Here is a 16,610-nt window from a genome sequence, read left to right as displayed (position 1 = left end):
ATCGATTCGACCGGGGCGGCGGATACAGTTTTCCTTTCGCCTATCGGTGTAGGTAATCGTCGGCTCGAGTTTCCGTTTCGCGGAGACGGTAGCGCATTGTCTTGCTCCGTTCGACAGACGCATTCATCTCCTTCGCGGTGGCTCTTAAATATTTCTTTTGTCTGGTATCTGCTTACCATCCAGCGCTGCTATCGAGTAATTGAACGGCGGAGCTTTTATACTCGCTCCAGCCCCTCGGTACTCGAAGCGCTATAACAGAACGTAGGTACGTAGAATCGATGCACGAGAAACTACCCCTTTCAGCCCCGCCGCAAATTCACCGCCAACGTGTACTTGGACGAAGAGAAGATCGAATCGACAGGCGTTATCGTCCGAAATCCAGCCGCCACCGTCATCAATTCACGATCCACTCGAGCAGAACCCCCGGAATCGTGAACCGTCTGAGGAGAACGATACACATCGAATGTGCAGCTATTCCCCCCCGTCTGAAGGAGCCCGTGGAAGAATTGAAAGTGGTAACGCGTTCTCGGCGGGGCGGCCGAAGGATCGCGCGGCAAGGGTGAATGCAATTTTCACGAGGTGGCGGTGCAGTTCACCCCGCGCGCCGTCGCCGCCGTGTGACCGGCTACACGAACGCGTACCACTGCATCCAGAAGGGTGAAAGAGAGAGAGAGAGCAGGGTTGTAGAGTGAAAGAGCTGAAGAGGGAGGACAGCCGGTAGGGGGAGAGAGAGAGAGAGAGCTTGAGAGAGTGGGAGAGCAGTCACGTACACGGAAACACACCTACGTACACGAGGACCGGCGCGCTCGGTAGTGTGCCAAGTGCGCCCAGTGACGTAGGTCAGTGCTCGCGACTACGCCGCTCCCGCAAGCTCTCGATCCAAGCCCGTTTTTCCGCCAGCTACGCTCGCGTCCGTGGCACGATGATTCCCATTGACGACGGTCGGTGCGGTGCATCAGACAGCCGTGTGTCGTTCGTCTCAGCCCCGTTGTGTCGGTCACCTTGACACGCGCCCCCGCGGAGGAGCTCGCGAAGGTTAGGTCTCGCGCACCTGCAGGCCGTCGCTCGAAGCCCGTGCGTTTAGGGGGCCTCGCGGAACATGCACCCGGTGGGACAGTGCGACGTGCAACGGTGTTGACAGGTGTACACGGGGACACGGATTGCCGAATAGAGGAGCGTTCCTCGGTTGGAGATATCGTTAACGGTGACGCTGAACGTTAGCTCGCCGAACGGTTAGATATTGTTCGTTACTCGAGAGGGTCTTGGCTGTAAGCTGGCGGGAAAGGGTACTTTTTGTACGGGCACGGTGTCAGGTAACATAGTACTCTGTGCTTCGCGGAATACGAACCGCTAGAGAGACTCAAAAACGCGTGCCCTCGTTTCCCAGCGGCATATGGTCCACGATGAAATCGTCGCGCGAGCTTTGTTCTCCAATATTCTTTCTCCCACTGGGGACTCTTATACTTCTCGAAGCTCCAACGTTTCTGTGCAATCTCGCGTTCGAGAGCTCCAACTGTTCGCCACTGGAAATATCGCCGAAACTATGGGGGTAAATAATCCAATGCAACAGACTCGGGCTACTCGTGTTTAGAGGCGTAACGCGTTTCGCATTCACAAGCGGATTGCAACTGTGCCAAGCACAAGCAATAACGCGGGTCATTGCTCGTGGAAGAGTCATCGTGGTAACTGGTTTTTCATTACACGCTGGAAAAGTAATGACGTTTCTCGCGCAACATATTTCATTAAAGGGAGGGTTCAGGTCGAAAGGCTCGGGGTTGTTATGATAGTGGAAGGGCGCGATACTTGTGTCCACATTGTGTTGTTGCACGTGTGAAAGGAGGCTTGTAAACAGGGTAATGTAATTTCTCCAGTTTAAAGAATACGAGGCAGCTCTCTATGTAATTAAAAAGTGACACTGAAACGCGTAGCGAGAGCAGCCAGTGGAATAGGTCAGTGCTCGCGACGACTGCACGCCTTTTTGTCTTTGTTCAAAGTTCTTGTCTGTTTAAACTAACGTAGCTTTGAGGTTTGTTAGATATTTTTCAATGTAAGTAACTAAAAGCATACGCACAGACAAATTTTCAATGGTCTGGGTTGTTTACTTTGTACGTGATCACATAATTAATGTTGCGTCTCTTTCAGCAAACTGAAATGTATTTAAAATTCGATATCAAAATGTTTCGTGAAAGGAGGTAATTATATTTTTTTAATCGCGGTGCGACCCTTTAAATGCTGTCATTCTGAAATTAACTACTCGTATATTGCAACCAGAATTTTAATCCGAAACAACGGGTTTATCGAATAAAACTGCGACTTTTCAAAGCTGCAGCTGTTCAACAAAAGTTCAGGCGTACTGTGACAGCGTTACAATAATGCCGCTCCTCTGAACGTTGCGCAGTTTACAGCCATAATCCGTACTTTGACGTGCACCGAGCCTGTAAATCCCGTGGACGCTGTTTGTGCTTCGCGAAATGTTTATTAAATAGAGCCTGTGCCGTTTCCTGCAGTCGTCGCACTGAATACATCAGAATTTAACGTCTGCCTCTCGCAAAAGAGATAATGAAATTCCTATTAGCAAGAATTTAGATTATCAGTGGTTACTAAAAATTGTCAGAAACATTCCACCATTCGATAGACCTTTCTGCTTATTTAATTACGAATGCACTTGCCACAAACTTTTTGCAATTACTCCACCTTCATCTCTGTTCTTCCCTCCTAATTTCTTAGTTGGTAATAAACTCACGCTGCCATGGGTGAAGCAATCAATTTCCCGACATCAGGGTGCAAGGATTTCTAGCAAAGTTATGTTAATTTCATTGATTTCAAGAAGTGTATTACTTTACTCCCAGTTTGATACATTCGAGCGTAATGATATGCAAAAGTTACCTACTTCCCACCTATTGGACTGCTTTTCTGCAGTTCGCATGCCAGAGGCAAAGGGGGCTGCCGCGCGGAAGCGTTTTATGGATCGCGTGTAATGCAATTTTTATGTTCGCTTAAAAACCAGTTATCTTGCCGTTCGTCGTCTGATGGGGATTTCAGTTTGATACGAGCCAATGGTAACGATCGATTGAATAATTCATGCGTTCCATCGATTCCGCGGTAAAATATGAACGGAGAATGTTGTTCTTATAACCCACTCAGTTGATCGACTAAAGCAAATCCGATCCACTCAGCAACTTCCCTGAAAAGCATTATTCTACACTGAAATTCTAATACCCAAAAATTACCGGTCTCTCCTGCAAACGAGCCTACTTATGCAGAAAGCCTATACCAACCCTCAAAATGACCAAAAATTAGTTAAACACAGTACGGATCCCATAATTTTGTGATCTTTATTTTGCAAAAATGTACCAACCCGTAGAACAACTCTTACATTATACAATTATTAGAACTACCAAGCTATAGTTCAATTTTAGACCTAAAAAACAAAAATTACAGAAAATACTTACTAATATATAAAAGCGAAACGTTGTCTGTTTGTTCGTCCTTCTGTCACGCCAAAACTTTTGAATATACATTACATAACTCCTAGATTAAATTATAAGCTATTGTGTTTGTTTAGGTTTTTTTATTTTGGGAAACATCATAAATAATTCCCGGGTGAAACCGAGTAACGGGTCAGCTAGCTTAAAATAATATTAATTATACTACTCACTATTAAATAACCCATTAAAAAACATTGTGAAACAATAACAAGAAATAAGATATACCCAATCGAAATAAAGCTATTTTCCTTTAACAATTAAATTCTCAAACTAAAATTATTCAGTTTCAGACCATTGAGGGTTGGTAGTCTTCTGCATAACCAGGCCCAAATGTAATTCTACATTTCTGGCCCGCTTTTTCGTGCACTTTTAAAGGTCAGAACGCAATACACGCCCCACGCGATATTTATTGCGTCACGCAGTGCTCCTTTGTCATCTCCATCGACGCGCCAGCCGCGAGATAAGAGCATTCCGCGTGAAAATTATGTCGATCACGTTGTAACGTCATTACGAGAGCCTCACGTTGGGCCGGGCCACTGAAGCTTGTCGTTCCTGCAGATATCGATCGCGTTCCGCGGGTTGTCAGGCTAAGCTGCGAGTCTGAGATTTCTGGGTGGATGTGCGAATTTATCGACTGCCCGGGATATACGCGATCCTGACATTTATCTCGACGAGGGCGACGATCATCGGTACCCGCCACCGTCGCGTTCAAATAGTCATAAATCTATTCTCACCCCGGCTGGATTGGCTTAAATTATTTACGAGCAAAGGTTCCGGCCGCCTATATCTCCCGCAAATAAATGAGAATCTCTATTTACGATCGCGCGGATATTTTATCCGCCGAAACCAAACTCGGTGCTCGCAAAGTAGGTCTCCCCTTTCCTTCATTTATTCCCCGTTAGGCGTGCTCTCTGCTGAATGCACGTTCTTCCCGTTGGACTCTTTTCCTTCGAAAGGGAACTTTCATAATCGCGTTCGCCTTTACGCTGAAATATTTCCCGCTGCTCCGCGATCACGGGTTGAAATGCCAGACGCCTCGCGTCACTGGGAAATCCGCTGATCTCATTAACACCTCTCGACTGGCGAACGGGAATTCTTTTGTCTCGAGTGTCTCGACCACCGCGCGTACAGTCGCTTCGGAGGATTTGACATCGATGCGCTTATTAAGCCGGTATAACGCTCTGAATAATCACGCGGGAATTCTCGCGGTGGATTTACTCGGGCCTCGCGCAGTTTGTAGTTGAAATAGAATCCTTAACTGTCGCGATCACTCTGTCGCCTGGGACTAGGATGCAGTATCGAATGTTACCAAAAATCGTATTACCTTGTTCCAAATATTCTTCGAACTGAGCTCGTGCAGCCGTCAGTGGGAATCGTGTAGGGACCGAAGTCCCTGAATGGTATGATCGCTGGAAATTCCTTGTTTAATTATGCAGAATGGTTAACCCAGTTCCCCCCTGTACGGAGGTACTTATTGCTCCGCTTGATAATTGATAATGCTCAGCAATTAACGTTAATTTACCGAGGGCGCGCGGCCGTCGCACCGATTGACACTCGATTTACGATGCGCCAGATTCGATCGTCGCGGTCGACGACGCATCTACTAGAGCCACGATAATGAACGATAACGGGCGTTCAAGTAGCCTTTCAATTTTAATAGGCCGGCTGCCGTTAAGCCGCCCGCTTACGCTGTTCGCCGTCGAATGCACTCGACGCCCGCAATAAGCGAATGCACCCGGCATTAACGCGATGCAGTAATTAACGTTGCGGCACGAAATGACAGGATACGCGCGCTTCCTCTTCCCGTTGGACGCCACAGGGATTTCTGCCCGTTCGAGTGCCACCGTTGGCTTTTCACTCGTTCGCCCCGCGGAACGAAATGCACCCCACCAGGCGAGAGAAAAGCTGGGCTTCGTCCGCGTCACCCGCTTCGCGAATGAAATGAGCCCCGGTGGGCCGTTTGATCACTCGGCTCTCGGGTACCTGAACGAAGTGGAAGAAAACATTCTGGAGCGCGCGGCTCGGCAGTGACGCGTCCTGCATCTCGGTTAGTTAGCGTCTGGTCTCGGCGTATGTTTCGCGGAGCAGAGAACTCTCTCTCTCTATGGTGCAGGCTATCTGCTAATGGATCTCCGGCCGGTAATAGATTGCTACGAATGATTGAAATACTGTAAAAGATCGAAGTTCAAGAGTCTATTCTGCACTCGAGTCTTGAGATCACCTTCTATTTACGCGTAAACTGGATCGATAGACCCCCATCCGGTTCGAGAGCTATAAACTGGAGCATAAATTCGCAAGCTGTTCCGTACCTGCGCGTGGAATAACGGGGACGTCAGCTGGCTGGCTGGAGCCGCTGCTAAAGCACAGTCGCAAGCTCCCCGGGGGCAGTATTTTTGGACGATCCTGCCGGCAGAAGGTCCTCTCGTTCCCAGCACCGTCCGCAAGAACTTGAGTCGTTGCAACTTTTTTTACCGGGCAACCTCGAACTTGGAACGCTGCGGGCGGCAATAACGCCAGGTTCGAGGATGTTTCTTTGCCCCCAGCGAAAGCTCCGTTCTTCTAGCTATTAGCGAGGTACACGAGTCCTTGCGTAGTCCGTTATCTGTCTTACGTGCCGCCTGCATAATTAAAATGCACGGAGATTCCGTGGCGCTATCGCGGAGGAAAGTTTCGGAACTCCAGCGAATTATATTTAACGAAACTGTAGTGGCTGCTGATACGCGGTTAAATGGCAAACTTTGGTTAAATCGCGTTCCACCTGGCACCTGGCGATCTTCGTACGCTCGTCACCGCGACTGCAAACTCCACTTCGTGACGGTAGCTGCTACGGTCGGATAATTAGCGGTGTTTTTCCATGAAAGCGACACCCACGGGAAGTCAATAAGGGTCTGTCACGGTGAAGAGGCACGGGCTGCGTCGCTCCCGCGAATGCTGTTTATTTAACAGCGGAACCCCCGCGACCATTCCTATTTCCGCGAACCGCTGGGAACAGGAACACGTTCTGGAAGATCGGTGTTACGTCAGCTCGCTCGGTAAGCAATTAAAACAACCGCGGCGATTAGCTCGCCGTGGTTTAAGTGCCCGCTGCTCTTTCATGCCATTCGCGTTACGTGGGAAACAGCTGCTCATGTCTTTCCACTCCGCGGACTGCGAATTGTGGTGCACCACGGCGCGACAAATTAGAGGCGAAAAGCCATCGATCGACGAGTCGTTAACACTCGCGCTTGCCACGAGGGCGCTCAACAATTTCTAACGAAACAATTCAACCGGCCTGGAGTAATTAAGATCAACGCGATGCTCCACGACCTCTTTCGCCTTCAATTTAACTTGTTGATTAGCGGGCGAAGGAGCATTAACGACCTCGGCTGGCCGATTTCATTTGGACAGGAGAGCCGAGCAGGAAACTCGATCGAACGGCTACGAGCGGCAATGAGTAGCTTCGCGGCGATTCGCGACTGCTCCCCACGACAATGAGCCAATTGGCCCCCTTCTCCGTAAGTTAGCGCTGCTTATGCCCCCGTTGCTAATTAAGGACGGCTCGTTGTCGCCGGTGCCGCTAGACCGGCCGCAGCTCAATGGAGATTAATGCTGCCTCGCGATTTCCAGCGTCGCGCATCGGTCCTCGTAGTCTCATTAGTCGGTTCGGGCGCGCACGGAGGCGCGAATCGCTCGGTGCAGAGGCAACAGCCGCGATTAATTCGATCGCGACCGTCCTCCTCGCAGCCTAGCTCTGCTCCAGCGCGTTCTCGAGCGTGCACGCGGCCCCATTGTATCCGCGGCCGGCCAAATTACCTACATCGTCGAGCGACGTCCGGTGGAACTGCACCCACTTCCTTCGCGCGTTCGATGGCGATCCATGGGTTTGCAAATTCGTCAGCCACGGTCGCGTGAAACTTTATCGTAGCGCTGTTGGCCCGGCACAGAGATCGTCAAATGGGATTTCGGAGGGGATACATGGAACGAAGTAGCCCGAGTCTTTTATGGTTCCTCGTGGAGCTATGCGAGGGAAGTTTGAACGTCCTCGAGGGGGCGCAATTTATCAGTGCCTGTCAGGCGCATCCTTGCTGGCGAAATTATCGTGTGTCCGTTAGAGGAAAATCTCGTTAAGCAATTATTGCAAGTTATTTCTGTGGAGAAATGAATTTATGGGATCTCTCGCGTGAGAACGTTTAGTGTATCGAAGGGATAGAATCAGGATTGCAAGTGGGGCGTTGATGTTCTTTGATTACTCGATTAGAATTTATCGTTCCTTTTTCCCTCTGTGCGAGTCTCGCCGTTTAAAACGCTTCCTTCTACGGGACATCCCGCGGTTATATCCTCAAAGCTTGGTACACATTTACGTCATCCTCCGGGAAACCGCTGCTATCGATCTCGCGGGAACAAAAGCGGCGAACTGCATCGCGCGCGGTGAAAAATGTCTAATTGTAAGAGGCGGAATCTCGGCCGAAATTCTCCAGCAAATGGAAAGTAATTAGCGAAAGGAGCGCGAGAATGAGCCACGTTAATTCGACTGACGTAAATTAAGATCGATGCTCCGCCTGGGAAACATTCCGCGACATAATTGCTTTCCCGCGGAAAACAAAATTGCAATTTCACCCCGGCGGCGAGTGGGAGAAAATTTTTCCGCCGCCCGATTCCAAGTTGTTCTAATTTGATTTTCGAGGCTCGTTAAGGGGTATCGATTACCGTGGAGAGGTTCGAGCGGTAAGCGAGCTTCGGGGGTGGATTCGCAACCCCCGATCTGCTCATGGTACGGCAGTTTCGCGAACGCGTTGCACTTTCTGTCGACTTGCGAGTTTCTGCGTTACCGACTTGTGCATCCGATGCATTCTGCACCGGAGAGATGTCGTTTGAATACTGCTTCCCTTCTGCTTGCCCCTAGTGGAGCTAGGTACCATTTCAAATCTACGTAATACCGATATCTGAAATGGGAATCAATATTTAAGCAAATCTCGGATTTATATCACGATATAGGAGCATATTTTTGAGAAGGGACAGTTTCGAGGAGTACGCTGGAAAGCGTATTTTGAATTGGATACCGCAGTTCAGCGTTACGATCAACACGGTAGCACTCTGACGACAGTTGTTACGATCATCCCGCGCAGCTCAACACATTAAGGGTATTAGGCAGTCGTTCCTGTCTAAAATTAAGCATTTCTGTTTCAATTAATTACAAAGAAACAAATTGAAAGTGAGGCTTGTTCTTTGGCATGAAGTTTATTAACATCATAAACTTTAAAAAAAAACATGTTTGTTTAGTCTAAAATATGTATTATATATGATGCTACAGATGGATCATTAAAGCGACTTTTCAAAAAATGTTTCTTTCGTTTTGCAGTGATAACTGAAAAGCGGAGGTTCCAATCGATTCAAAACAATTTCGAGCATCTGCACAAAATGTAGAGTTTCGGACCAGACCAAAATTAAAGTTAATGAAAACTCTTATTCTTTATGAAAAGAAACTGAGACCTCATGGGACTTGGGGGTGGTAAAACCTCTCCAATGGGGTCTCAATGAGGTTTTAATTTCTTTTCATAAAGAATAAGAGTTTTCATTAACTTTAATTTTGGTCTGGTCCGGAACTATACATTTTGTGAAGATGCTCGAATTTGTTTTGAGTTGATTGGAACCTCCATTTTGAATTATCACTGCAAAACAAAAGAAAGTTTTTTTAAAAATCCCCTTTAATGATCCATCTGTAGCGTCATATATAATACATATTTTTGACTAAACAAACATGTTTTTTTAGTTTATGATGTTAATAAACTTCATGCCATAGAACAAGTCTCACTTTCAATTTGTTTCTTTGTAATTAATTCAAACAGAAATACTTAATTTTAGACAGGAACGACTGCCTAGTACCCGGGGCTGTTCCGGTGTAGAGTCCATAAAAATAGGTGATTTTTAGGAATTAATTAAAGGAAAACTACTACGTATAATTTAATGGGACTTATTGCATTGTATTAATAATATCTTAAGATATAGAACTATATTTTTCGTTTTATAATTAATCGTTGCAGACGGCACTGGGGTGTCGTTAAAGTCGAGGCGACGAAAAAATCATCCAAATCGGTGGAACCTGTAGCACCTAAACCATTGGTCTAAAATAAAAAATAATGCCAGATTATTAAAGGTCGTGAAACTCGCTCATGGACTAGACCAGAAAAAGTTATAAAAATTACATTTTGTGGGATAATAACGGCACTTGAATTTTGAAATCACTTTTTCTCTATATTTTCGTACTTTCAACGCCTTTAAAAATTATAAATTTCAATTTTTTTAATTTCTCTGGTCTGTCCACGAGCCAGAAGTATATTCTTCAAAATAAAAAAAAATTCAGTCAAATCGGATAATAACTTTTCGAGATACAGGTTCTACCGATTTTGAGAACACTGTTTCGAGAAAAACGCGTTTAAAGTTTTCCGTGAGTGGCGAGTGGCGGGTGTTACCCATGCATTTGCCGCTACTCAAACGCCTATAACTTCGGGAATTTTACGAATGTCAACATATCCTTTTAAACGTGTATTCCTAAAAGGTTGAACATTCGAAAAACGAGATTAAAAAAATCGAGTTTTAGAAGCTCCCCTTAACTTACTCCCGGACTGTGTAGGTACAGGTTTTGCGTTGTTGAAATCTAGGCCAGGAAAAGAGGGCGAATCGTGATAATTAAATTGCGTATTCTTGTAAACACGCCGTTGGCAAATGATGGAGTAAAGGGGTCGCCTGTATGGATTGATTAACGGACGTTGAACCAACAGCGGACAATAAACAGAATCACTGCCTTTAATGTCCCGACGTATTTCGCGTTGCACTGACCCTTTCAGCATGAAGGGATAACTAGAGTAATTACTCAGATGCGAGGCGTATAAAGGACACTATATTTTTAGCGTCTATCGAAAACCGTTCGAGACCAAGATACATGCGTGCCAGTGGTAGAGACTTTCTTGAGTGATTCTAATTGCGACGCGAACGGTTGGGCATGGAGTGGTGATTGGTTTCTTCGACGCGGGGTGAAGTGTGACGGGTTAGAAGAAATCGTGGAAAACCTGTGAAGAAGCGTGGATATATCTCGAATATGCCCCCGACCACACCAACGGACTCAGCCATGTGCTCGCTCTGTCCGCGATCGAAGAAAGCTCAGCACCCGAAGAAGCTCGTTCGATTCGACTCCATCGTCGACACATTCTCCATCTCCGACTCGAACGCGATCACCAACCAAAGGGTAAGAGGACTAATCTGCAGTGAATCTCGCTGACAACGATGCCCCTCCTTACGCCCACTCGGATTCGATATTCCGCACTTTATTCGAGCACCGTTCGTTACCAACGCGTTACGCGTGAATGTGGATGTAATTTGGTTCACAGACACCAACAAGAATTCATGAATTCACGAACAGTCGGTCGCGATCGATGCTCGGGTCCACAAACACCGCGGTAAATATGTCTCCCTAATTAATCTAAAATTCAGCTGGTAGTTTGATGAAGTACGCTTGAAAGAAATCTTGTTTCACGCGGATGCTACATGTGCGTTGGTGTATTCGGGTCACGGCGAGTGCAGTTAATGTACCGTCGATTTGATATCCCCCCTGTCCTTTAACATTCACACGTCGTTACCTGTTAATGCTAGAACAGCCACGTTGCATAATCATGTTTCGAATATTAACGGAAGCTTCCTCGTGTACCTAGAACTTCAGAGACTTCTGCACCTCGGTCCAACATTCTGTGCCTCGACTTTTTGAGATACGACGCGTTGCGTTTTAATTATAATTATCAATGCTCATTACATCAAGGAAGCATCTACTTGTTAGAGGTTGCATCAGCTTCGGTCGGTTCCCTAGAAGTGCCTCAAACTTCAGCTCCAAATAGCACTTTCAAAGCTACTTCGACGAGTATTCTCGAAATTTCACGAACCAAAGCGTTCTACGTCGCAACGGTTTGAATTACCAGATCTACGTAACTCATTTTGAAATTGCTTACAACGTATAGCATAGCCAGAACAGCGAAATGATCGTTTCCATGGATCGTATATGCATTTGCAATGAAGCTGATCTGTTACAAAAACATTACGTCGCAAGATTTGATAATTCCAGTGGAAAGCCTCAGTGAAACTGTAATTTCTCCTCGCGACTTCCAGTTCGTGTTCTTTGCGTTGGTTGAAATTCGCAGTTTTCCATAGCCGCGTAAATCATGGGCGAGCGTGAAAAATTCACCTGACCCGAGGGTGACGTTCCCTATGCACAAAGTACTATAAACGTTGCACAAAACGGACGTTGCCTTATCGCAATGCCTTCGAGGCTGGTCGGTTGCATTGAAAAAAAAAAATGAGAGGGGGAAGGGGTTCCACACACCCGCGACTGTTGCCACTATCTTTACGACTTTTCTATCGGCAGTGACACGAATGCGGGGCACGTTATACATGCCCAGAAAATAAATGGCGGCCGGCGAAGTCGACCGTTCATTCTCTGGCTGCAAAAAGTTTCCTCTTCCTGTCCTCAAAGAGTCACGGCCGACAAAAAATGCCGGGCACGAAGTATTGGGAACGTTCATCGGGATGCATTCGATCCAATACCCCTGTCGGCTTTAAGTTTCTGGACGTTCCCAAAGTACCAAGCCGCGCCGAACAGCTTTAACCCCTGTCGAGCTCGGAGAAATTGCTTGTCTCGTTCGGAGTATCAGATTCGAGCCTAAAACTCGACCGCACCGGTCGCGCAATATTATAGGAAGCTAGCGAAAGATTTCTGCATTTACAAGACATCTTTGCACCCGCAGTCCTTTCTATTTCCTGGTACTCCAGTCACTCGCCGCCTGACGTGTCGAAAGAATTCTTCCACCCACGCGGCAAATGGAAAATACTCTCAACACACGACCACTTTTCCAATTGCGTTTCTCAGGCCGGAGCGCTCCGCGGTGACAAAACGACTGGATTGATTAATTTAAAGAGTGCAGAACCCAGGGAAAATTCTATTCCGCGACTGTTCCGGTTCGCAAGCATCGTTCTAGCTTTTATGTATGAGGAAAGGTTGGAATTTGAATGTTGGCGAAAATCTTCGATCACTAGCCCAGATTATTTTCGGCCTCTCCATCGGGAGTCGGCGGAATGGATGAAAAGGTAGGCGTGGTTGCGGGCTTGGTCGTCGTCAGAGAAACAGCAGGTGGCCGATAATGTCCTCCGGGAAAGCTAAAGCAACCGCCATTCTTTTATGATAATACGTCCGTGCTCAGCCCGATGTCCCCGAAATGTAAATCAGCCGACTTTCCCGTTTCCCGTGCGCCCAATTCCGCACATGTCGATATCCGTCCACCTATATGTATTCCCCCGCATCTGCTCTCTCTCTCTCTCTCTCTCTCTCTCTGTTCGCGTTTATTAAAAGCCACCGCCTTATCTGTATATCTTGCCTTCTGTTCCTGGCCCGCTTTTTGGGTAAATTCAACTAACCGTGCCACTCGGAATATCCGCTTTATCAGCCCCCCGATAGCTCTGCCGCGTTCTCCTCAGAGCCTTGGCATTTCCGTAAGTACCTTAAGGGGTCATGCTCAGTCAGGAGGCCGAAAAAAGGGTGGTCTTTGGAAATTTTTTACTCAAAAGCTATAAAACATTTGTCAAAAAATCTTTTTTACTTTTAAGCATTGCATCTAGTACTGTGCATTGTAATTTTTTTATTTGAAAATATTTATCAATTACTAAGTTATTGTCCATCACTCGAAGGTTCTCTAAAATAAAAGGCTTCTGCGGTGACCACTGCTGCTCGATCATCTAAAATAAAAAATTCAAAAGAATTTACTTATTGTATTATATTATCTAGTATCTGAACGAAGGATTTTTTTATCCGATGTTTAGTTTTCTTTTAATTGACGAAAATCAGGCACAATTTATGATAAAAATTGAAACTTTTACTTTAAACATCAGCCATTTTTTCCCAAATCAATATTTCGAAAAATCCTTCGTTCAAGTACTAGATAATATAATACAATAAGTAAATTCTTTTGAATTCTTTATTTTAGATGATCGACTTTCGAGCAGCAGTGGTCACCGCAGAAGCCTTTATTTTTAGAGAACCTTCGAGTGATGGACAATAACTTAGTTATTGCTAAATATTTTTAAATAAAAAAATTACGATGCACGGTACTAGATGCAATCCTTAAGAGGAAAAAAGATTTTTTCAGAAATGTGTTATAGCTTTTGAGTAAAAAATTTCCAAAGACCACCCTTTTTTCGGCCTGACTGAGCATGACCCCTTAAACGATCTAAAAATTCGACGACGAGAATTGTGATCTGTGGCTTTAAATTTTTAAATTCCCTCTGTGGCCTGAAACCGGCACGAAGGGAAATAGAATAACTGTTGTCCAATGGTCGAAAGAAATGATGGAAAACCAGTGAATGTCGACGGCAGGGATCCGCTAGGTGGTCTGCGACGGACGAGGCAAGATCGATCGTTCGGCTGTCAATCCTTCGTCGACGATTGATGTTTAGCCACTGTCACTTCCGGCTGACTGATGATAATTCGCTGGGATAGGCTTTTGCTCTCGCGAGGGGCTTCTCAGAAATCAGCTTAAGCGGCTGCTTTGTGGAGAACCTGTCAGGGAATAAAGTGCAGAGCGCTCGTGTAGCCCTCGCAGGCTGGTCCGCAGTGCCGAGATTACGATCTCCTTTGTCGTCTCTCGCGCACCATCCTATGGCAGGAATACACATTAGTAACCTATAAGTCCGGTGGTAACGAACGTGAGCCTCTCCTTAGTTTAATGTCGAATCGTCCATTTCGTGGCTGTGACGGTAGAGTAAGTGAATGTCGCGCTGGTTTTATTAAGAGATGTGCACACATCCTCGCGACATGCGGGAAATTTAACCCAGCGTGCGGTGGTCGTCCCGAGGCACCGACGGATGAGTTGCCGGCGTAAAAATCGAGCGAATTGCATCCCCTCCGAGGGAATCAGGTGCAATCCTCTTGACACGGGATCAGCCCGAGCATAAAGTGGTTCAAGAAACTCTTGAATAACAAAGAGTCCGACGGCTGACGTGGGCGAAGGGGATTCCCCTTAATCTCGGGACTCCTCGATTATTCCTTCCGCCCTTTCGAAGGTTCGATGATTTGCTTCTACCTCGGCGCAATCATTCTTCATTGTAATTCAATCGAAAATCAATTCGAATCGGGTTTACCTCGATAGCCTTCTGTTCCTTTCGCAGCAATCGTGCGGGCACCTCGTTAACTCGTTACAATTTAATGGACAAGCACCTAGAATAGTTAATTAGCGTTGTGAGAGCCGAAATTATCCCAAGACCTACGAGTCTCTAGCGTATAATTCCCGATATATATATGTACGTACACACATCGAAGCTACGTTCGATGCAGTAACGAGAGGCATCGACGGTGCAGTAGAATAAATTCAGATTCCAAGGGTATTTATCGCGCGCGTTATATCCCATTCGGGTTAATGTAACAGGTCTGTATAATATACAGGCGATTAATTCTGATAAAACAGTATCAGGATGCTCGGCGTTACTCTCTGCGTGATATATCGCTCGTGACGTTTCGTAAAATAAAAAACAGCGAATTGATGGGGCTTATCTAGCTGCGCTTTCGCCCTCGAAAATATTTAAACCTGCAGTTGAAAATGGCAGATCGTTCTCACGTACTTCGGATCGTCGCCTGCGGGCGCGACGATGAAAAGTGCAACGAAAAATCGCAAACGTTCGCCCTTCCGTTTTTCGTCCCGCCACTAACGCCGGCCCAGAGATAAATGAAACCCTTGACAAACACATTCTGGAGGTTATGACCTACTTTTCCCCCTTAATTCCTCCTACGGAACGGGTCTTTCATTTCCTCTGCGTTTCTTTTTTTCGTGACGACGTGGTCGATTCGCCGCGCTGTCCGCGATAGCGAAGGCGTTCTTATCCCTCTCTGCGATGCAACGAATTCGATCCGCGTTACACTAACGCGCACGTATTAATAGTCCCTCGCACTTTTCTGTTACAGGTAAGTCCATCTGCGCCCTGCAGCCATGGCCACTCTAATGTGAGTAATTTATTCATAATGTTTGTCCTTTGTCGTACTTCAAAGTGAACGCGATCTTAATTGGCACTTTTGAACGTGCCGCGAAGTTCATACATGGCTTATAAGGGATCTCCATTTCGTTGACAATCCTTTAGCGAAATCTCCTACCGTTTTTAAAAACAAAACCGCGGTAACTACACGTCAAACGGACAACAGCGTACAAAGTACTCGTTAGAATTAGCTGGAAAAACCGTGTGCGGCGTTTCACGAGAATAAAATTAGCTCCCTGGCACAAAGGGGGATATGAGGAAAATGGCGCGGAGCGGTCCACTTCAAAGGCAGGCTAACGCTGCCTGTTATAAGAGAAAAATCTTAATACCGAAACACGCGGCTAACCACAAAAATACCCTCGAGTGGCGTTTCTCCAAGCACGCTCCAAGCGTGCGCGAAAGTTAAATTAAAAATTTCAGACATAAAGGCTGCTTATAATCTTTAACAAACGCGCGGTGTTCCATTTACTCTTGGTATTCAAATAATTCCACGTAATCGAATATTTCGTTAATTGAATCGCGCATTATTCTAACAAAGCTCTGTTTAAAACAAATTTGGGTCGTGCCTATAACAGTATGCAGACGTCAAACAAGTTCTTCAATACTTAACGAAACGCTAAATTGTGTACACGAATGCAATGCCGCCCTTGTGTGCGGCCGTCCCCATTGTTTCCAATTCCGTCGAGGCCCTTGTTTCCAGAATTGTATTTAATCTGCCCTCTCCGCTTTAAGGGATAAATGAAGAGTCCAATGGCGCCTTAGAATAACTGGCGAACACTCGGCACGTTTCTTATCGGTCTCGACCTAAATTGCGACATCTATTTCCTCCCTTAACCACCGCCCGCCCCCCGCGTATTCCGGCCACCTCTCGATTCTTTATAATCAGAATGACGCACCGAGAATTTAAAAGTCACACTGCTACCGGTCGTATCGAGGATTGGAACGTGCCTGGCACCAGCACTGTCGGCTTATCGCGCATCGGAACACGCGTTTACACTCGGTATAAACGGCATTAACGAGCAACTTTTTCCAATCGGCTCGCCCACCGATAAGCTACTCGCGATTTCGACGCGATCGGGATTT

At 46.3% G+C, this 16,610-nt stretch overlaps 1 protein-coding gene across 13 annotated transcripts in view; it reads left to right on the top strand.

Moving 5' to 3' along the window:
* The window catches only part of Dlg1 (MAGUK family member discs large 1), a 279,659-nt gene that overhangs the window by 75,295 nt on the left and 187,754 nt on the right, over positions 1-16,610 (top strand). Inside the window, exons 1-2 of one of the 13 annotated variants that reach the window (XM_076807312.1) lie at positions 10,452-10,710; positions 15,460-15,498. The exons of the other annotated variants lie outside the window; for them this stretch is intronic. Of the exons in view, the coding sequence (XP_076663427.1) occupies positions 10,564-10,710; positions 15,460-15,498 (186 nt within the window). The 5' untranslated portion in view covers positions 10,452-10,563. Of the gene's footprint in view, positions 1-10,451; positions 10,711-15,459; positions 15,499-16,610 lie in introns of those variants that run through there. 13 annotated transcript variants of the gene reach the window in all.

This window comes from Andrena cerasifolii, chromosome 2 (assembly GCF_050908995.1).
Source record: "Andrena cerasifolii isolate SP2316 chromosome 2, iyAndCera1_principal, whole genome shotgun sequence".
Taxonomy (NCBI): Eukaryota; Metazoa; Arthropoda; class Insecta; order Hymenoptera; family Andrenidae; genus Andrena; species Andrena cerasifolii.
The sequence above is the reverse complement of the archived record's forward strand: the minus strand, read 5'-3'. Positions and strand labels throughout refer to the sequence as shown.